Source organism: Puma concolor, chromosome B2 (assembly GCF_028749965.1).
Source record: "Puma concolor isolate L17-30 chromosome B2, mPumCon1.1.hap2, whole genome shotgun sequence".
Classification (NCBI taxonomy): Eukaryota; Metazoa; Chordata; class Mammalia; order Carnivora; family Felidae; genus Puma; species Puma concolor.
In genome coordinates this window covers 100148405-100171201 of record NC_141671.1, presented here as the reverse complement: position 1 = coordinate 100171201, position 22797 = coordinate 100148405, and the positions used below count along the sequence as shown (strand labels likewise).

The 22797-nt window shown below is 38.9% G+C and overlaps 1 protein-coding gene across 1 annotated transcript in view; it reads right to left on the bottom strand.

Moving 5' to 3' along the window:
- Positions 1-22797, bottom strand: part of LOC112862683 (uncharacterized) — a 187853-nt gene that overhangs the window by 155384 nt on the left and 9672 nt on the right. The window contains exons 2-4 of the mRNA XM_086707547.1: positions 4192-4340; positions 1078-1150; positions 572-682 (exon numbers count right to left, since the gene is read on the bottom strand). Coding sequence (XP_086563673.1) covers positions 572-682; positions 1078-1150; positions 4192-4322 — 315 coding nt within the window. The 5' untranslated portion in view covers positions 4323-4340. The remainder of the gene's footprint in view (positions 1-571; positions 683-1077; positions 1151-4191; positions 4341-22797) is intronic.

Sequence of the window (22797 nt, the reverse complement as noted above, 5' to 3'; positions counted from 1 at the left end):
CATGCTTATTATAAGAAATTTAGAAAATATATAAAAGCAAAAAGAAGAGATTCATTGTTCTGCCATCCAAAGATCGTGATTGCTAACATTTTGGTCTACGTCCTTCAAGTGTTTTTTCTATATATTATATGACCGTTATTATGAAACACACACACCTTAGTTTTTGTCAACTAATATTACATAATAACAGAATAGTTTCTTATGCTAAAAAATGTTTAATGGTAGAACAATATTCTATCCAGTATTATGCTATTTTTCTTAACTCTCCTATTGTTTGATATTTAGGCAATTCTGATTTTTTCACTTTTATTGTAATGTTGCAATAATAATCTTTATGGAAAATGTTTTCTACCATATTTTGAGTTATTTTCTTAAAATACATTTTCAGAAATATATTCCCTAGCTAAGTCAACAGCTTTTTGAGGGCTGAGACTTTCTTAGCATTGTATTGCCTCATAATACCAGCACAGGGAGTAATTGATAGAAACTTAGTCAATAGTTTAGTTACGATAACTAAATTTCTATTAATTTCCAGATCTGTTTTTCAAATTGCAGCATGACTCTTACTTACCTGCAACAGAAGCAAAGGTAAATTTTCAGGAGTGTACTCTCTTCTTAGGCAGCTCTCTAGCTCCCTCTGCATGACATCTGCTTGAACAACAAGGGGCTTTGACTCAGCCACCTGAACCCCAGGCAGCAGAACAGGCAAACAAAGAAATAAGGAAGAAAAATTACCATTGTTTACGACAGCAAATGATATTCAATTTCTGATAGTTTTTACACAACATGTTATACTGTTATACCTCGGTTTCCAAATAACGAATTGTAATAGCACGAATCAAGAAACTGTAAAATTTCAAAACATCACAAAAAATAGGTATCTCCAAAGAAGTAGTGGCCTACTCTGACCTAGCAGTGAGCTTTGGGCTGTTTTGCTCTCATAACACTGTCAATAACATCAGCTGGTGTTTGATGAAAATAAAGTTTTCTTGCTAAATGTTTCAAAAAGTTAGCAAAATCCAGTGTATTGTTGTATTACAATACAATTGTGTATTACAATTACGCTCTCCTACTCACCTGTAAAGTTTTCTTTAGAGCCAATTCCCTTTCTCTTCGAAAGTAAGAAATGTCCTTGGGCATTCGAATAGAGCTGCAGAAAGATTTATGCAATAGAAGCTGTAATTATAGAAACTGTAATAAACCAAATTATAGATAGGCCCTGATTACTCTTCAGAACTGCTCATTTCTAAATAACTATGTCATATTATACTGGATTATTGAGAGCATGTAAAGACCATGTGCTTCTGTCTTAGTCTGAATCTCTCTTGTGTCTAACTCATGTTTGCTAAGCCTTTCCATGGGCCAATTTTCCTTTCCTTCACTCTAACATGGTTTTTCCTACTCTCCTTGATTTACCTCTCTATTTTCAATTCCAGAGTACCGGAAGAAGCACAATGATTAAGATTCCCCCCCACACACATATTTCCTCCAGTAACCTCATCTCTAATGAGTACTATGCTTATCAGACATCTCTTTCACCCTACACAAAACTAGTATCAGTTTAAACAAGATGTTTTTATTGTTGTGTTCTTGCTAATTTATTAAACATGAAATACTTTGAAAATTATTTTAACTGAGTTGTACTGTCTGAACCTAGTCACGAAGGAGTTGTTTGCACCATGGGCTCTGACATGAGAAGGCACAAGTAGCACAGCCGTGGGGCCCAGTAATGAAGGGGGACCCTGTGAAAGGAAGAAGGGAGCTCTCCCCATTGGGGGTAAGATACACTCCAAGGCTTGGCAGCTTTGGGAACGTCAGAGTACAGCAACCCTGGTATAGACATCACTTTCTCAAGATAAACTTTGCAGACATTGGCAAGGAAGCCACAGCAGGTAGCTGTGAAACACATGTGAGAAACCACCTAGAGATTTGAGAGGGATTGTAGGCAATGAAATTCAGGTTAATGTTGTTCATATGACCCTATTAGTCCCCATGGGTAAGTTTTAAGGAAAGATGAAAATAGACTGTTCGTTTGTATCCTTGTCAGCAGGCCCTCTACCCCCACTATAGGCAGTGGTCCTGTGAAAAGACCAGACAGGAGGTCCCTCAGCTGCATGAGTCTAAGCAACTCACTGAGCCATTTGTGTTGAATTCCCAACTGAAGTTGGAGATAATGCCTCCCTATCTCCTCATATCTTGGCTTTGATGAAAAAAATGAGGCAAGCTCTGAAAAAGCCTTAAGAGTAAAAGCACTAATAAATCAAAGCTGTAGTTTCTGTGATTACTGGGTGCCTGAATCCTGGCTGCAACCTCATGGAGGTGGAGAACCAGTAACCAACTAGAAAGGGAACAGGCAGTCAGGGAAACAGAAGAAACCCATCCCTTTCCTGCCCTCTTGTCTTCTGATTTTTTTGGCATGCTGGAAGATTGAGCAGTGTCCTGGGCTTAGCTGCCTAAACCTTCTCTTACTCAAATCATGTTTTTCATCTCAGTTCATCTCCAAGTGTCTATGAATGACTTAAAAGAGTGGTGTGTACCTGAACCCGTAAAAATCCACCCATGTGTTCAATCTAGTATTGTTTATTCAGCATACAGTCATTCACCTATTCACTCAGCCAAGCACTTATGAGACATTTAACCACTACAAAGACCTGGGTTTGGGGGTAAACCGATAAAAGAAAACCAGAAAAAAAAAAAAAAAAGAAAAATTACCAAGGCACCACTATACTACAATTCTTAATAAATTTTTGAATCTAGTGGGTAATGAGAATACTAAAGTGATTATTTGAAGTGTACATTTTCCATTTTCCTTGGACTCCAGAACCTAGCACAACACCTGGAAAATAGAAGGTGCTCAGTATTGATTGAATTAATAAGTAGATTCTTCCAGGTGCAGTGATAAGTGGTTTGGGGGGAGTAGAGAAATACAAGTGTCCAGAGATTTCCCATCACTCTATTCTAAAAAATAAAAGAGACTTCAGGAAGACTTTCTAACACATGTACAAAGAGGAGACACTTGTTTGACCCTGAGACACTGAAGCTGTAACAATATTGACACTTGATCTTTGTACAGTGTCTTCTAGTTTTCAAAGTGCTTTAACATGCATTACCTCACTTGATCCTTATAATATAGGCAAGGTACATATTTGTAACCTCATTCTTCACAGAAAGAAACCAAAGTTGAGAGAAATAATGACTTGCGTGGTTCCATTACCTTTTCGCTTCATCATACAATCTTTGATCTGCTTCCTACAACCAGTGGCTTCAAATACAAATTATAAAACACACTAAATACTAGTTCTTCAGAATCATCTTTGGAATGAGGTAGTAATGCATGTATTTACTGCTTCTTTCCCTGATCTTCTTTCCCCAACCCTCACCATCCACATTGTGTTTACTTGGCTATTCAACCTAACAGGGACCTCATATTGTTCCTCTTGACCAATTGTAGCAATAATAGAAAGAGAGGGATTTGAAGGTCCTGAGCCCATGAGACTTGCCACTTAGGGGCTGATCTTTTTACTTGTTTCTTCAAAAGAGATTGCTATCACTGGATGCATTTACCTATAGAAAAGCTCCTAATAAAATACCATTTGCAGAATTCATTACCGAATATCTAGTATTATTTCAGTTTTTATATGCCTCATCAAAATCAAGGTCAAATTCAATTAAAATATTTTTGGAAAAAATGAGACCTCTTTGCACTTAGCATGATTTGTATAATAGCATCTGGAACTTTAAATTTTTGTTTTTTTATTTTTTTAATTTTTGAGAGAGAGAAACCGAGCATGAGCAGGGGAGGGGCAGAGAGAGGGGGAGACACAGAATCTGAAACAGGCTCCAGGCTCTGAGCTGTCAGCACAGAGCCTGACACGGGGCTTGAACTCACGGAGCATGAGATCATGACCTGAGCTGAAGTCGGACGCTCAACCAACTGAGCCACCCAGGCGCCCCATAGGATTTGGAACTTTAAAACAGTGGTATTTGTGAGCACTTTTCTATTTTCCTTGGTAGGATATTGCCTCTAAATGTCTTAGCAATACTAGAATACAGGAGAAACTCATGGCCAGCCATAAAATCTGAGATTGAGATAATGCCAATTGTCTATATAAACAATAAGAGGGAGCTGATAGAGACTATGAGGTGAAAGTGGGAGCTGAAGCCCCTGAAGACCATGCCTTCTCACTTTACCTGCAAGCTTGATGAGTCTCCTGTTCTTCTATCTCAGACTTTAGTTCAGTCAGTTGCAAAGCCAGTTCTTTTTCTAACTGCTGGATCCTTTCTGTGGAAGCGATCTTATAAATTTCATCCATGATTTGCATTTACTGTTTTACCATATCCTGAAAAACAAAGAGTACAAAGTTTCTGTGGCTGACTGACTCCCTTGGTAACCTTTATCCAGTGTATGAAACTTTGTCCCTCTTTCTTCAAGAAGTCATGCCAACTTTGTGATAATGTATGCTTTTGCAATTTGAGGAAACAGGCTGACTAGACTGTTGTCATTTATGATTTAATTACCATTTAGTAAATAGTAGAGAAAACAGAAATCAGAACCTCGATTGACTATGTTCAGCCCAGTTCACCTTCAGAAACATCCCTACTCGAGCTCTGATGATGGTGGTTTATTAAAACAAGAATGCCTCCCTCTGGCCCAACCTCTGCAGTCTTCATAAAGGCTTGTGGGAATTACACACTAAATGTTATTAACGGTGGTTAATGTGGTTAAGGTTGACTTATAGTATCACTTCAACTGGAACAAACAATAGGTGGGTACGGGATCCCTCTACATGCCTAGAGCATTTCTCCATAAGCCTTTTTTGAAGCCATGGACGTCTGACTAGGGAGAATTTATTGAGGACGGAAAGCAACCTAATATGATCATGATCTTTGCACTTTGGGATTTGCAAGAAAATCACAGTTATGCATTTAAATGTGCTTTCTTAACTCTGAATGCTTATATTTGGCATACTGCTTTTACCGTTAAATAAAATAGTTGATAATGCCTCAGCCCTACCCCATCCAGTTCACAGCCTGTCAAATACAACACAGTTATTTACTAAGAACTTAGTCAGTAATTCTCATACAACACAAATTAACTGCATGACCCAGAATGGGTCCCACGATTTGTAGGGGATTCAGAAGATGATGTGTTTCCTGTGCTACTGCTGCTACTGTCCTGGGTATGTGGGATAAACTAATTCTTGGGTCACATTAGACAGGTTTAAAATATTTAACCCTTCCCTTTTTGCTTTGACATTTCTAGATTTTCATTTTTTCTTTCAGAGATATTTCATTTTCACAAGTTAATCTGCTGTCATTCCAACAAATAATTAAGCTGTAGAGATGTTTTGTGTAGAGGCTTCCTTTGGGGCTTATTTATTCTTTTTATAAATATTAGGAATGGAAATGAGCATGCATGCTCAGTCTAGGTTGTGAACCTGCTGGGTAATAAATCTGTCATGTTTGGCACACTGCTGGAGCTCAAAAAAATGCATTGTTGTTCCTAGCAAAAGTAAAATGTTGTTATGAAAAATATTTGCCACTTGGCAGTGTCCTTTCAAGTTGGGCAAACAGTGAAACAGCTGCCTTAACAGCTGCATTCCAATCAGCAGCCAAGAGTGGCAGCAACACAGGCTGGCTGATTCTTCTTGCAAAGGATGGACATTCTGCCTTCATTTCCTGATCAGTTTCAACACTTCGCAGCTCAGAAATGAGAACATTTAATCCCGCATCGTTTAGCTCACTGCACAGTGAAGTAAAATATTCACAAAATTAACATCAGGAGAGGTCAGTCTTTGACAACTATCCATGTGATGGATCCAACCCAGAGGAATCCATGCCTGTTGAGCGCACACATCTAGTGCCAAAGAGACAAACAGCTCTGTGTATTGGAAGGCGGGATAGGGTGGATTCCATTAGTGAGTACCTACCTGTTCTGTATCAGGCAGGCACTGGGCCTTCTTTTAAAGTTCCCACAAAGAGAGTCTCAAAATTATTCAAAAGCTTTTTAAAAAATAAGTAAATTTAATTAATTATTGATTGTAACAAATAAAAAACCTGCTTAAAAATGGTAAAATCTAGGGGCACCTGGGTGGCTCAGTTAAGCATCCGACTTTGGCTCAGGTCACGATCTTGTGGTTTGTTGAGTTCAACCCTGCATCAGGCTCTGCAATGACAGCTCAGAACATGGAGCCTGCTTCTGATTCTGTGTCTCCCTTTCTCTGTCCCTCCCCTGCTCACACTCTGTGTGTGTGTCTCTCTCTCAAAAATAAATAAAAAATTTTTAAAAAGTGGTAAAATCTTTTTTTTTTTTTTTTAATATATGAAATTTATTGTCAAATTGGTTTCCATACAACACCCAGTGCTCATCCCAAAAGGTGCCCTCCTCAGTACCCATCACCCACCCTCTCTTCCCTCCCACCCCCCATCAACCCTTAGTTTGTTCTCAGTTCTCAACAGTCTCTTATGCTTTGGCTCTCTCCCACTCTAACCTCTTTTTTTTTTTTTTTTTTTGTTCCCCTCCCCCATGGGTTTCTCTTAAGTTTCTCAGGATCCACATAAGAGTGAAACCATATGGTATCTGTCTTTCTCTGTATGGCTTATTTCACTTAGCATCACACTCTCCAGTTCCATCCACGTTGCTACAAAAGGCCATATTTCATTTTTTCTCATTGCCACGTAGTACTCCATTGTGTATATAAACCACAATTTCTTTATCCATTCATCAGTTGATGGACATTTAGGCTCTTTCCATAATTTGGCTATTGTTGAGAGTGCTGCTATGAACATTGGGGTACAAGTGCCCCTATGCATCAGTACTCCTGTGTCCCTTGGATAAATTCCTAGCAGTGCTATTGCTGGGTCATAGGGTAGGTCTATTTTTAATTTTCTGAGGAACCTCCACACTGCTTTCCAGAGCGGCTGCTCCAATTTGCATTCCCACCAACAGTGCAAGAGGGTTCCCGTTTCTCCACATCCTCTCCAGCATCTATAGTCTCCTGATTTGTTCATTTTGGCCACTCTGACTGGCGTGAGGTGATATCTGAGTGTGGTTTTGATTTGTATTTCCCTGATAAGGAGCGACGCTGAACATCTTTTCATGTGCCTGTTGGCCATCCGGATGTCTTCTTTAGAGAAGTGTCTATTCATGTTTTCTGCCCATTTCTTCACTGGGTTATTTGCTTTTCGGGTGTGGAGTTTGGTGAGCTCTTTATAGATTTTGGATACTAGCCCTTTGTCCGATATGTCATTTGCAAATATCTTTTCCCATTCCGTTGGTTGCCTTTTAGTTTTGTTGGTTGTTTCCTTTGCTGTGCAGAAGCTTTTTATCTTCATAAGGTCCCAGTAATTCACTTTTGCTTTTAATTCCCTTGCCTTTGGGGATGTGTCGAGGAAGAGATTGCTACGGCTGAGGTCAGAGAGGTCTTTTCCTGCTTTCTCCTCTAAGGTTTTGATGGTTTCCTGTCTCACATTCAGGTCCTTTATCCATTTGGAGTTTATTTTTGTGAATGGTGTGAGAAAGTGGTCTAGTTTCAACCTTCTGCATGTTGCTGTCCAGTTCTCCCAGCACCATTTGTTGAAGAGACTGTCTTTTTTCCATTGGATGTTCTTTCCTGCTTTGTCAAAGATGAGTTGGCCGTACGTTTGTGGGTCTAGTTCCGGGGTTTCTATTCTATTCCATTGGTCTATGTGTCTGTTTTGGTGCCAATACCATGCTGTCTTGATGATGACAGCTTTGTAGTAGAGGCTAAAGTCTGGGATTGTGATGCCTCCTGCTTTGGTCTTTTTCTTCAAAATTACTTTGGCTATTCGGGGCCTTTTGTGGTTCCATATGAATTTTAGGATTGCTTGTTCTAGTTTCGAGAAGAATGCTGGTGCAATTTTGATTGGGATTGCATTGAATGTGTAGATAGCTTTGGGTAGTATTGACATTTTGACAATATTTATTCTTCCAATCCATGAGCAGGGAATGTCTTTCCATTTCTTTAAATCTTCTTCAATTACCTTCATAAGCTTTCTATAGTTTTCAGCATACAGATCCTTTACATCTTTGGTTAGATTGATTCCTAGGTATTTTATGCTTCTTGGTGCAATTGTGAATGGGATCAGTTTCTTTATTTGTCTTTCTGTTGCTTCATTGTTAGTGTATAAGAATGCAACTGATTTCTGAACATTGATTTTGTATCCTGCAACTTTGCTGAATTCATGTATCAGTTCTAGCAGACTTTTGGTGGAGTCTATCGGATTTTCCATGTATAATATCATGTCATCTGCAAAGAGCGAAAGCTTGACTTCATCTTTGCCGATTTTGACGCCTTTGATTTCCTTTTGTTGTCTGATTGCTGATGCTAGAACTTCCAGCACTATGTTAAACAACAGCGGTGAGAGTGGGCATCCCTGTCGTGTTCCTGATCTCAGGGAAAAAGCTCTCAGTTTTTCCCCGTTGAGGATGATGTTAGCTGTGGGCTTTTCATAAATGGCTTTTATGATCTTTAAGTATGTTCCTTCTATCCTGACTTTCTCAAGAGTTTTTATTAAGAAAGGGTGCTGGATTTTGTCAAAGGCCTTTTCTGCATCGATTGACAGGATCATATGGTTTTTCTCTTTTTTTTTGTTAATGTGATGTATCACGTTGATTGATTTGCGAATGTTGAACCAGCCCTGCATCCCAGGAATGAATCCCACTTGATCATGGTGAATAATTCTTTTTATATGCCGTTGAATTCGATTTGCTAGTATCTTATTGAGAATTTTTGCATCCATATTCATCAGGGATATTGGCCGGTAGTTCTCTTTTTTTACTGGGTCTCTGTCTGGTTTAGGAATCAAAGTAATACTGGCTTCATAGAATGAGTCTGGAAGTTTTCCTTCCCTTTCTATTTCTTGGAATAGCTTGAGAAGGATAGGTATTATCTCTGCTTTAAACGTCTGGTAGAACTCCCCTGGGAAGCCATCTGGTCCTGGACTCTTATTTGTTGGGAGATTTTTGATAACCGATTCAATTTCTTCGCTGGTTATGGGTCTGTTCAAGCTTTCTATTTCCTCCTGATTGAGTTTTGGAAGAGTGTGGGTGTTCAGGAATTTGTCCATTTCTTCTAGGTTGTCCAATTTGTTGGCATATAATTTTTCATAGTATTCCCTGATAATTGTTTGTATCTCTGAGGGATTGGTTGTAATAATTCCATTTTCATTCATGATTTTATCTATTTGGGTCATCTCCCTTTTCTTTTTGAGAAGCCTGGCTAGAGGTTTGTCAATTTTGTTTATTTTTTCAAAAAACCAACTCTTGGTTTCGTTGATCTGCTCTACAGTTTTTTTAGATTCTATATTGTTTATTTCTGCTCTGATCTTTATTATTTCTCTTCTTCTGCTGGGTTTAGGCTGCCTTTGCTGTTCTGCTTCTAGTTCCTTTAGGTGTGCTGTTAGATTTTGTATTTGGGATTTTTCTTGTTTCTTGAGATAGGCCTGGATTGCAATGTATTTTCCTCTCAGGACTGCCTTCGCTGCGTCCCAAAGCGTTTGGATTGTTGTATTTTCATTTTCGTTTGTTTCCATATATTTTTTAATTTCTTCTCTAATTGCCTGGTTGACCCACTCATTCGTTAGTAGGGTGTTCTTTAACCTCCATGCTTTTGGAGGTTTTCCAGACTTTTTTCTGTGGTTGATTTCAAGCTTCATAGCGTTGTGGTCTGAAAGTATGCATGGTATGATTTCAATTCTTGTAAACTTATGAAGGGCTGTTTTGTGACCCAGTATATGATCTATCTTGGAGAATGTTCCATGTGCACTCGAGAAGAAAGTATATTCTGTTGCTTTGGGATGCAGAGTTCTAAATATATCTGTCAAGTCCATCTGATCCAATGTCTCATTCAGGGCCCTTGTTTCTTTATTGATCGTGTGTCTAGATGATCTATCCATTTCTGTAAGTGGGGTGTTAAAGTCCCCTGCAATTACCACATTCTTATCAATAAGGTTGCTTGTGTTTATGAGTAATTGTTTTATATATTTGGGCGCTCCGGTATTCGGCGCATAGACATTTATAATTGTTAGCTCTTCCTGATGGATAGACCCTGTCACTATTATATAATGTCCTTCTTCATCTCTTGTTACAGCCTTTAATTTAAAGTCTAGTTTGTCTGATATAAGGATGGCTACTCCAGCTTTCTTTTGGCTTCCAGTAGCATGATAAATAGTTCTCCATCCCCTCACTCTCAATCTAAAGGTGTCCTCAGGTCTAAAATGAGTCTCTTGTAGACAGCAAATAGATGGGTCTTGTTTTTTTATCCATTCTGATACCCTATGTCTTTTGGTTGGCGCATTTAGTCCATTTACATTCAGTGTTATTATAGAAAGATATGGGTTTAGAGTCATTGTGATGTCTGTATGTTTTATGCTTGTAGTGATGTCTCTGGTACTTTGTCTCACAGGGTCCCCCTTAGGATCTCTTGTAGGGCTGGTTTAGTGGTGACAAATTCCTTCAGTTTTTGTTTGTTTGGGAAGACCTTTATCTCTCCTTCTATTCTAAATGACAGACTTGCTGGATAAAGGATTCTCGGCTGCATATTTTTTCTGTCTAGCACACTGAAAATCTCGTGCCAATTCTCTCTGGCCTGCCAAGTTTCAAAAGAGAGATCAGTCACAAGTCTTATAGGTCTCCCTTTATATGTGAGGGCACGTTTACCCCTTGCTGCTTTCAGAATTTTCTCTTTATCCTTGTATTTTGCCAGTTTCACTATGATATGTCGTGCAGAAGATCGATTCAAGTTACGTCTGAAGGGAGTTCTCTGTGCCTCTTGGATTTCAATGCCTTTTTCCTTCCCCAGTTCAGGGAAGTTCTCAGCTATTATTTCTTCAAGTACCCCTTCAGCACCTTTCCCTCTCTCTTCCTCCTCTGGGATACCAATGATGCGTATATTATTTCTTTTTAGTGTATCACTTAGTTCTCTAATTTTCCCCTCATATTCCTGGATTTTTTTATCCCTCTTTTTCTCAGCTTCCTCTTTTTCCATAATTTTATCTTCTAGTTCACCTATTCTCTCCTCTGCCTCTTCAATCCGAGCCGTGGTGGTTTCCATTTTGTTATGCATTTCGTTTAAAGCGTTTTTCAGCTCCTCGTGACTGTTCCTTAGTCCCTTGATCTCTGTAGCAAGAGATTCTCTGCTGTCAGCTATACTGTTTTCAAGCCCAGCGATTAATTTTATGACTATTATTCTAAATTCACTTTCTGTTATATTATTTAAATCCTTTTTGATCAGCTCATTAGCTGTTGTTATTTCCTGGAGATTCTTCTGAGGGGAATTCTTCCGCTTGGTCATTTTGGATAGTCCCTGGCGTGGTGAGGACCTGCAGGGCACTTCCCCTGTGCTGTGGTGTATAACTGGAGTTGGTGGGCGGAGCCGCAGTCAGACCTGATGTCTGCTCCCAGCCCACCGCTGGGGCCACAGTCAGACTGGTGCGTGCCTTCTCTTCCCCTCTCCTAGGGGCGGGATTCACTGTGGGGTGGGGTGGTCTGTCTGGACTACTTGCACACTGCCAGGCTTGTGATGCTGGGGATCTGGCGTCTTAGCTGGGGTGGGTAGGCAAGGTGCACAGGGGCAGGAGGGGCAGGCTTAGCTTGCTTCTCCTTAGGTGATCCACTTCAGGAGGGGCCCTGTGGCAGCAGGAGGGAGTCAGATCCGCTGCCGGAGGTTTGGCTCCGCAGAAGCGCAGAGTTGGGTGTTTGCGCGGAGCGAGCAAGTTCCCTGGCAGGAACTGGTTCTCTTTGGGATTTTGGCTGGGGGATGGGCGGGGAAGATGGCGCTGGCGCGCGCCTTTGTTCCCCACCAAACTGAGCTCTGTCGTCCGGGGGCTCAGCAGCTCTCCTTCCCTTTGTCCTCCAGCCTTCCCGCTTTCTGAGCAGAGCTGTTAACTTATGACCTCCCAGACGCTAAGTCGCGCTTGCTGTCGGAACACAGTCCGTCAGGCCCCTCCGCTTTTTGCAAGCCAGACTCGGGGGCTCTGCTTGGCCGGCGAGCCGCCCCTCCACCCCGGCTCCCTCCCGCCAGTCCGTGGAGCGCGCACCGCCTCGCCGCCCTTCCTACCCTCTTCCGTGGGCCTCTCGTCTGCGCTTGGCTTGGCTCCGGCGACTCCGTTCTGCTAATCCTCTGGTGGTTTTCTGGGTTATTTAGGCAGGTGTAGGTGGAATCTAAGTGATCAGCAGGACGCGCGGTGAGCCCAGCGTCCTCCTACGCCGCCATCTTCCTCAAGGTCCAAAAAGTGGTAAAATCTAAGCTCTCAGACAAAGATAGTAAGATTAGCTTGAGCAGTGTTTGTGGGTGTTCAATGGGTGGTTAAGGTGGGCTTTGATAGACTTAAAGAAAGCATGTTTAGAAGAGAAATACTGAGTAACTAGACTCTTCAGGAAAATACTGTGTCAAAAACTTCAAGGTGACTGACTACTAAAAGAATAAAAATGCAACACAGACCCTCTCAAACAAGTAGAGGTGGGAGGTAGGAATGAGTTTAATAAATCCAACAGAAATCAGGAAAAGAGAGAAAAAAGAAAAAAAGTATGGTAGAGATAAGTTCAAATGTATCAATAATTATAATAAATGTAAATGGATTAAGCCCATCTATCAAAGTAAGATTTCTTCCTTAAATGTTTGGAATAATTCACCTATGAAACATCTCAGCCTGAAATTTTCTCTATGGGAGGTTTTTAAAATACAGATTCAATCACTCTCTCTTTTTTTGATGTTTATTTGTCTTAGAGAGAGAGAGAGAGAAAGAGAGAGAGAGAGAGAGAGTGAGAGAGAGGGGTAGGGGCAGAGAGATAGTGAGACACAGAATCTGAAGGAGGCTCCAGGCTCTGAGCTGTCAGCACAGAGCCCAACACGGGGCTCGAACCCACAGACTGTGAGATCATGACCTGAGCCAAAGTTGGACGCTCAACCAACTGAGCCACCTAGGCACCCCTACAGATTCAATATCTTTAACAGATTATGATTATTCATATTTTGTATTCCTTTTTGTGTTTATTTTAATAAATTTTTAAAAGAACATTTCATCTAAGTAGATAATTTTTTTGGCATAAGTTTGTTCATTCATAATATCCTTTCATATTTTGAATAGCTTTTTAAAGATATAATTAACACACCATACAATTAAACCACTTAGAATGTACAATTCAATGATTTTTAGTGTATTCACAGTATTGCATAACCACCACCACAATCCATCTCAGAACATTTTCATCGCCCCAAAGAAACCCCATATCCATTAGTAGTTTCTCCCCATTTTTCTGAGTCACCCTACCCCTAGCAATAGGCAACCACTAATCTACTGTCTATCTCTATAGATTTGCCCATCCTGGCAATTTTATATAAATGGGATCATCCAATATGTGGTCTTTTGTGACTGGCTTCTTTTATTTCACATAATGTTTTCAAGGTTCATCTCTGTTATGGCATGTATCCAGTTAGTTAACATGCAGATATATCATTCACTTTTATGGCTGAATAATATTCCATTGCATGGCTATACCACCTTTTGTTTATTAGTTCATCATTTGAAGGAGATTGGGGTTGTTTCTAGTTTTTGGCTATTATGAATAATGCTCTTACGAACGTTCATGTAAAAGTTTTGCCAGACTGTCTTTTAAAGCAGCTGCACCATTTTACATTCTCACCAGCAGTATGTGAGGGTTCTAATTTCTCCACATCTTTGTTAACACTTGTTATTATCTTTTTTATTTTAATCATCCTAGTGGATGTGAAATGGTATCTCATTGTGGTTTTGATTCCCATTTCCCTGATGTCAATGATGCTGAGTATCTTTACATGTGCTTGTCGGTCATTTGTTTATCCTCTTTGGGGAAATGACTATTCAGATTCTTTGCACATCTTTACTTATTTATTTATTTTATTTTTGAGAGAGAGAGAGACAGAGTGCAGGTGAGGGAGGGGCAGAGAGAGAGGGACAGACAGAATCTGAAGCAGGCTCCAGGCTCTGAGCTGTCAGCACAGCACCCAATGCAGGGCTTGAACCCACGAACCATGAGATCATCACCTGAGCTGAAGTTGGATGCTTAACTGACTGAACCACCCAGGTACCCCACTTTGCCATTCTTCTAATCGAGCTTTTTGGTTTTTTTACTAATGAGTTACAAGAGTTCTTTATATATTCTAGATACATATTTTATCAGGTACATTATTTGCAACTATTTTCTCCTGTTCTGTGGGTCTTTTCACTTTCTTAATGCCCTTTGAATCTTTTTACTAGTTTATTATCTGTAGGATATATAATGTTGTCTCCTTTTACATTCCTACTATTGATAATTTCTGTACTTGTTATTTTATCTTGATCAGTCTTATTAGAGATCTAATAATTTTACTAAGTGAGCCATATTTAGTTTTATTTTATTCTAACAATTCTTAAAAAAATTTTTTTAATGTTTATTTATTTTTGAGACAGAGAGAGACAGAGCACGAGTGGAGGAGGAGCAGAGAGAGAGAGGGAGACACAGAATCTGAAGCAGGCTCTAGGCTTTGAGCTGTCAACACAGAACCCCACGCGGGGCCCCAACAGCTGTGAGACCATTACCTGAGCCTAAGTCAGACGCTTAACCGACTGAGCCCTGCAGGCTTCCCTATTCTTCTTCTTCTTTTTTATTTTTATTTTTTTTAATTTTTTTTTCAACGTTTATATTTATTTTTGGGACAGAGAGAGACAGAGCATGAACGGGGGAGGCGCAGAGAGAGAGGGAGACAGAGAATCGGAAACAGGCTCCAGGCTCTGAGCCATCAGCCCAGAGCCTGACGCGGGGCTCGAACTCACAGACCGCGAGATCGTGACCTGGCTGAAGTCGGACGCTTAACCGACTGTGCCCCTCTTCTTCTTCTTTTTTACATGTTTGTTTATTTTTGAGAGAGAGAGAGAGACAGAGTACAAGCGGGGGAGGGGCAGAGAGAGAGAAGGAGACAGAATCTGAAGCAGGCTCCAGGCTCTGAGCTGTCAGCACAGTGCTCCACGCGGGGCTTGAACTCACAAACCGTGAGATCATGACCCAAGCCAAAGTCGGACAACCAACAACTGAGCCACCCAGGTGCCCCAAGTTTTATTTTATTCTAAATGTCTGTTTATGTCTGCTTTATCTTTCACTGATTTCTGCTCATTTATTATGATTCATATATTATTTACATTCATTTACTATACCAATTAATTCAATAATACCAATTATATTGAATTATTATTCATTTATTATTTACATGTTTTTTATTCCTAATCATTTATTATACATTCTTTTTAGTATCTTGGATTTAAACTCTTGAGATTAAAGTTTTAGACCAATAATTTTTAACCTATCTCCTAAATGCATGCATTTAAACTATAAATTTCCTTCCAAGCATTGCTTTAGTTACATCACCATTTTAGATGTGCTTTCATTATTTCTCATTTTAATATTTTCTTTTTTTTTTAATTTTTTTTTTAACGTTTATTTATTTTGAGACAGAGACAGAGCATGAACGGGGGAGGGGCAGAGAGAGAGGGAGACACAGAATTGGAAGCAGGCTCCAGGCTCTGAGCCATCAGCCCAGAGCCCGACGCGGGGCTCAAACTCACGGACCGTGAGATGGCGACCTGAGCTGAAGTTGGATGCCCAACCGACTGAGCCACCCAGGCGCCCCACTCATTTTAATATTTTCTAATTTCCACTGAGAATTCTTCATTGACATGTAAATCATTTAGAATTGGTTCCAGTTTTTGGCTTCAGTTTTCAATGTGATTCCATTGTGGCCTAAGAACATAGTCTGCATGATTTCAATTTTTGAAAATATTTTAGGGGCGCCTGGGTGGCACAGTCGGTTAAGCGTCTGACTTCAGCCAGGTCACGATCTCGCGGTCTGTGAGTTCGAGCCCCGCGTCAGGCTCTGGGCTGATGGCTCAGAGCCTGCAGCCTGTTTCCGATTCTGTGTCTCCCTCTCTCTCTGCCCCTCCCCCGTTCATGCTCTGTCTCTCTCTGTCCCAAAAATAAATAAACGTTGAAAAAAAAAATTTAAAAAAAAATATTTTAAACTTGCTTTCTGCTAACATATGGTCTATTTTGGTAAATGTGTCATGTACTTTTGAATATATATTCTGTTGTTGGGAGTGGTGCTCTACATAGATCAGTCAGATTGAGTTGTTTCATAATGTTGTTTAAATCTCTTATATCTTTACTGATTTTTTTGTCTGACTTTTAATGAGATATTGAGATATGTACATTAAAATCTTTGGCAATGACTGGTTTTTGTGTATTTCTCCATTTAGTTCTGATATTTTGGTTTTACGTATCTGAAGTTATTATTGGCTGCTAGTAGGATTGTAAGTTTTTTTTTTTTTATTCAATGAAACTTTTGTCATTATGACATCTTTCTTCATCTTTAGTAATATTTTTTTGTAAAATTTTTAACTTTTTAATTCATTTTTGAGAGACAGAGTGCGAATGGGGGAGGGACAGAGAGAGAAGCAGACACCGAATCTGACATCTCTAAGCTGTCAGCACAGAGCCCAATGGGGGCCTTGAACCCACAAACCATGAGATCATGACCTGAGCTGATGTCCAACACTCAATTGACTGAGCCACCCAGGCGCCCTTTAGTAATACTCCTTAAAGTCAAATTTGTGTCTTAGTAATACAATCACAGAACATTTTGGGTGGGTAGTGTTTACATGGTATATATTATATATATATGCATATATATATATATATAATATATATATATACACACACACACACACACACACACACACACACACACATATATATATTTGTTTATTTATTTTGAGAAAGAGCGTGAATGGAGGAGAGAGAGAATCCCAAGCAGGCTCCACTCTGTCAGTGCAGACCCTCATGTGGGGCTGGATCTCACCAGCCAAAATTAAGAGTGCAATGTTTAACCTACTGAGCCACCCAGGAACCCCTACATGGTATATCTTTTTAATCCTTGCAAATTATCTGTGCCTTTTTGTCTCTTGAGTCAAATCTGAAAATCTTTTTAATAGAAGCATTTAATTCATTTACATTTAATGTGAGTACTATTATAGTTGGGTTTAAGTTCACAATCTTACTATGTATTTTATTCATTTTATTTTTCTATTTGTCCTATATATTCTCTCTTCCTTTATTCCTTCATTACTTTGGATTATTCAAGTTTTTTATTATTGTTTTCTCTCTTCTATTAGGTTTTTAATTATACTTGTTTGTTTTCTTTTGGTTATTACCCAGGGCAATGGTTCTGAGACTTTAGTGTGCATCAGAAACACCTAGAGGACTCTTCAAACATATAATTTCTGGGCCCCACCTCTGAAGTTTATAATTTAGTAGGTCTGGGGGAGGAATTTTTACTTCTAAAAAATTCCCAGATGATGTTTATATTGCTTTATACTGCTACTTTGATAATGCTTATACTTTGATAATCATTCCTTTAGATTACAATATGTATCCTTGGCTTGTTACAGCCTACCTTAAACTAGTATTTTTTTTTAACCACTGTCCAAACAATAAAAACAATGGTTTTTGTCCATTTACCTCTTTCCTACAATTCATGCAACTGTTTTTTTTTTTTTTTTTACTTTACTTCTGCATATAAACTCCACGTTTTATTTTTGCTGCTTCGAAATTCAATTTAAAAAATTTAATCACATATTTATCTTTTCCGCTGCTCTTTTTTTTCCTGAGGACCCATGTTTCCATTTGAGTTAATTTTCCTTTATCTAAAAATAACTACCTTTAATATTTTTTATGGTGCTGGTCTGCTGCTGATGAATTCTCTCAGCTTTTGTCTGAATAAGTATTTATTTTATCATGATTTCCAAAGGATATTTTAATTAGGTATACAACAGATACTTTTTTTGTAGAATTTTAAATGTCTATTCTTTTTTCGCTTCCATAGTTTCAATCAGAAAATCAGTCATCTGTCTTATTGTTCCTTTTTTAGAAAGTAATGTGTCTTGTTTTCTCTTGCTGCTTTGAAGATTTTATGTGTGTCTTTCAGCATTTCAGCTGTAATGTTTTTAACTGTGGCTTCCTTTGTATATATCCTCCCTGTGTATTGAGGTTCACTGAGCTATAATGTTCGGGCTGATAAGAGTCATCAGTTCGGGGACTTTCATGACTATTATCTCTTCAAATATTTCTTCTGCTCCATTCTCTTTCATTCTTATCCTTCTAGGACTCTAATTAAACATACATTTGATTACTTCACTATATTCTTTTACTCCATTTAATTCATCCTATTCTATTTGTCTCTGTGCCTCATTTTCAGATATTTTCTATTTTCCTGTCTTAAAGTTCACTGTTTTTTGCTCAGTCTAAGCTCTTAAAACTACCCAGTGAATTCTCAATTTTAGCTGTTGTATTTTTAAGTTCTATAATGCATATTTTTATAGATTCCAATCTGTCAAAATTATGCATCACTTTATCCAATTTTCCCATCTTTTCCTCTTTTACTGTGTATGTGTGCATATGTGCATGATATGTATATACTATGTACATAGTAATTATTTTAAAGTCCTTGTCTGCTAATTCTAACATCTGGATCATCTATGGGTCTGCTTTTACTATCTGCTTTTTCTCTCATCACTCATACTTTCCCACACCTTCTCAAGTCTTATACTTTATTATATGCTATGTTTGGTGTATAAAAGAACCAATGGGACTGATAGTGTTGTTATTCTGCCCCCCCCCCCTAAAGTTTCTCCCTTTATTCTGTTAGATGCATAATTTGAAGGGCTAGTCATCTTAATCCCATCAGGAATGGAATTAGATTGGGGCTGGATTCTGGTTTTAGTTAGACTCAGTTTGTCCCTTCGTTGTCCTTTTTCTTCAGGTGTGGCTCACCTGGACTTCTGATTGACAACTTGGCAAGTCTCTCTCCTTCACCCCTTAAACACTATGGGAGAATCATAGTGTTTATGATTTTAGAAATTTTAATTTAGCTCATTAGCCTCCTACTTCAATGCAGCTTCAAAATCTGGCAAATGTCTTGAGAGGGAGAACTAGCCAAGTATTTCATGCTAGTTTTCTGTCTCTGGTGGGATTTTGTCTCTTAATCATTGTGGACAGAGTTAACTCTGCCCTTCCAATCCAGTTTCCTTTGTGAGTATGGCCTCCTGAGGTTTTTGATTGATAGCCTGGCTTTTCTCTTTCTGTTCATCCCTGGCATTCTGTCCTTCAAAGGTTTTGAGCTTAGTTCCCCACAACATCAAGTTCAATATCTGGCAAAAACTTGAGGGAGAGATCTGTCATGTCTGACACAGTCCCTGTTTCCAGAAGGAATTTACCTCCTAAGCACCAAAAAATTGAAGATTTTTCTGGGCCAGTTCTCCAGGCTCTTTTATACTCCAACATTCAGCAAATATCCATGGTATATTTCCAACTTCTTTAGATTCAAATCTGGTATGTTCACACCCAAGGTCTTCAAAAACTCACCTGGCTTCTCTTTGTCCCAGGAGAGTCTCTGTGCCAAAAACAGAGTGAATATGACCAGAATTGGTAAATGATCTAAGGAATAAAACATCCAGGGATTGTCAGCTCACTCATGAGAGCTCTTCCTTTTCTAGAAATTTAGTTCATCTAGGCTTTGTTGTGTCCATGACTTTCCAATGACTTTACACATATAACTTCATAATTTATCTGTTTCAGTGGAAGCCTCGTCTTTCTACTAAATCCTACCTAAAGTAGAAGTCTCAATAGTTACTTGAGAAGTACCACACATAATGTATTTCTGATATTTTCTACTCTATTTCATTAAAAAATGGGGGCATCTGGATTGCTCAGTTGGTTAAGCATCTGATTCTTGGTCTCAGTTCAGGTCATGATCTCATGGTACGTGAGTTCAAGCATTGCATCAGGCTCTGCTCTGATGGTGCAGAACCTGCTTGGGATTCTCTCTCCCCTCTCTCTCTGCTCCTACCCTGTTCACACACACACACACTCTCTCTCTCTCTCTCTCTCTCTCTCTCTCTCTCTCTCTCTCTCTTGAATTAAATAAACTTTTTTTTAATTTTTTTTTTTCAACGTTTATTTATTTTTTGGGACAGAGAGAGACAGAGCATGAACGGGGGAGGGGCAGAGAGAGAGGGAGACACAGAATCAGAAACAGGCTCCAGGCTCTGAGCCATCAGCCCAGAGCCCGACGCGGGGCTCGAACTCACGGACCACAAGATCGTGACCTGGCTGAAGTCGGACGCTTAACCGACTGCGCCACCCAGGTGCCCCGAATTAAATAAACTTTTAAAAAATTTAAAAAATAAAAACAAACTTCTGGTCACAAGTCACTACTAATCAATGTCAGGATCCACTAATGAATCATAGCTTCCATCTTGAGAAAAGCTGGCCTAACAAGTGTCTGGGAAAAACCAAGGTGTCTGGCTGTTTGGAAGAGGAGGCTCATCAAAGGATATGGATTAAATGAACCTCAATCCTCTTAGTATTTACAAATTCTTTAAGTATGGAATTCTACCTGTATTTTTTCCTTGAGTCTGACAAAGTCAGACTCAACTTCTCACTGAAAGGGTTGGCAAATTTAATTTTGTTCTACCCCTTCTCTCTTTTTCCTCAATCAAAATCAAATTTTTATGATTTGTCTTAGTCATTAGTATTATAATCCCATTAATCCAAAGTTTTTATTATTTTGTCCACAGAGATATGGCAATTTCTTTTTAAAAAAACCTACTCTCCAAACTACCCCCTTAAACTTGGCCTTTTCCCGCTGTATTGTTAGTTCTTTTCCTTTAAGTTATACTAACTACCTCAGTATTTGTTTGTGAACGGGTTTTCAACTACCAAGGACCAAAAGAAGCATGTGTTGAAGCAAAACTTGACACATTGCTCTGCTGCGTCAGTGTGTGTATACATCATAATCAGAAAATAAAACAACTTGCACCCTGAGAGAAACAAAACAAGGAAACAAAAACAGGGTCACTGTGTCTAGTTCACTGTCCCAAAATAAAAGAATCCTTAAGTTTTGTTTATAAGTATTGACTCCCTCATAAACACAATTTTATCAACTTTTACAATGTTGATTTGTGATAACCTTTGTAGCTATGACAGCCATTTGATAAAATTGCTCTTTTCTATCATGAGCGGACTAACTACAAGCTAATAGTATTGATAATTTTGCGGGGTTGTTCCTAACATTTTAAAAAATATTATTTATTTATTTTAGAGAGAGAGACAGAGCGTGAGCAGGGGAGGGGCACAGAGAGACACACAGAATCTAAAGCAGGCTTCAAGCTCTGAGCTGTCAGCATAGAGCCTAATGTGGTACTCAAAATCACAAACCATGAGATCGTGACCTGAGCCAAAGTCGGACGCTTAACCAACTGAGCCACTCTGGCGCCCGCCCCCAACTCTTGTATTTTTTATCTGGTGAACCAGTCCTTTTATACTTGGGAGTTTCTTACAAAATTTTCTTAAAAGTAAACTTTTCCTTAATAAGTGCTTTGTCTCTGAGTATCTCTTTGACAATTCTACAGATTCTACCAAGATTTTATGTATTTATCTACCAGGGGTAAATATTCGCCAGCCAGAACCAAGTAAACTGTAACTTAACGGTTCTTTGAGTTATAACTTTTTCCAGTCCTAGGGTGAATCTTCTGTGGAAATAGGGTTTTAATTTAGTTGATTCTATTTCTTTTTTATAACTATTTGGTTTTTTGTTTCCTGGTTAAGTCTGGTTTCCATGCTAGTTCTGATTTGTACACAACCACTATTTCTCTTTTGGCAGCAGCAATGTTGGTAATACAGTTTTTAATGGTCTGTCTGGTCCTTATGAGGTAACATATGACAGTGTATTTGATTGTATTTTACATTTGTCTTAAGCATTCTGTTAGCTCCTGTCATTGAGATACATCGTTCTTTGCCTTTAGGTCTTGAGAGCTTGATTTAGTCAAACTGATGACTGGTTTCACTAGTAAGTTGGAAAGTTGCTCATATTACTCCCCATAGTACTCATTTATTTCATTGCTGCCTTACCACTGGTGAAACCCTCTATGCTGTTCTCATGTTGTGTGCCACTCTGATTCAAATCAAAATAAAAATATTTTCGTGCCCACCGGAGTGAAGAGCAGATATTGGAAATCTGGAGCTGCATCAGCCAGTGAGATTTTGTACGTGGATTACATTTGATCTATCTGTGGCTGATGTTATAAAACCAAGCTGTTGGTTCTTTTAGTGTATTTTTTTAAAAGCCTTCTTTCCTCCTCAAAAAGGAAGGTACAGCTTTCTACAATAGTCTATTTACAATTATAAACTTTCTCTGTCCCTTGGGATACTATTAGAGACTAACAGGCCATAAGAGCTGTCATTTGAACACACTATGTAAGGATATCTAATTCCAACAGACAAATTTACCATAAGAGAGGACAAAATATACACAATGAATAAAATTTGAAATTGCTTTAAATGGTTTTAGAGCAAAGGGTAGAGACTTTGTGTTTTGCTTGAATGGTACAAGCGTTCTACAAATAAGCCTGAATTTGTGATGGAGAGAGAATAATTGCTTTTGACTTGCTTAGAGCTTAATGATCCCTGCAAGATATCTAAAAAGTTCTGGGTGTATAACTTTTACTTTCTCTCCTCTCAAAAGAAAATAGGAAAGCATAAATAAATGAATAATCCAGGTAAAGATGTACAAAAGAGCTTTGTGCCCCAAAATAAGGTGTTAATAAATCTAAAGTTGTGCTTCTAGCTCAACCCACAATCTGACTGGAAAATTACTACAAAAATAGCCTTGTTTACAAGTTGACAAGATAAGTAATGAGATGCAAATTGAC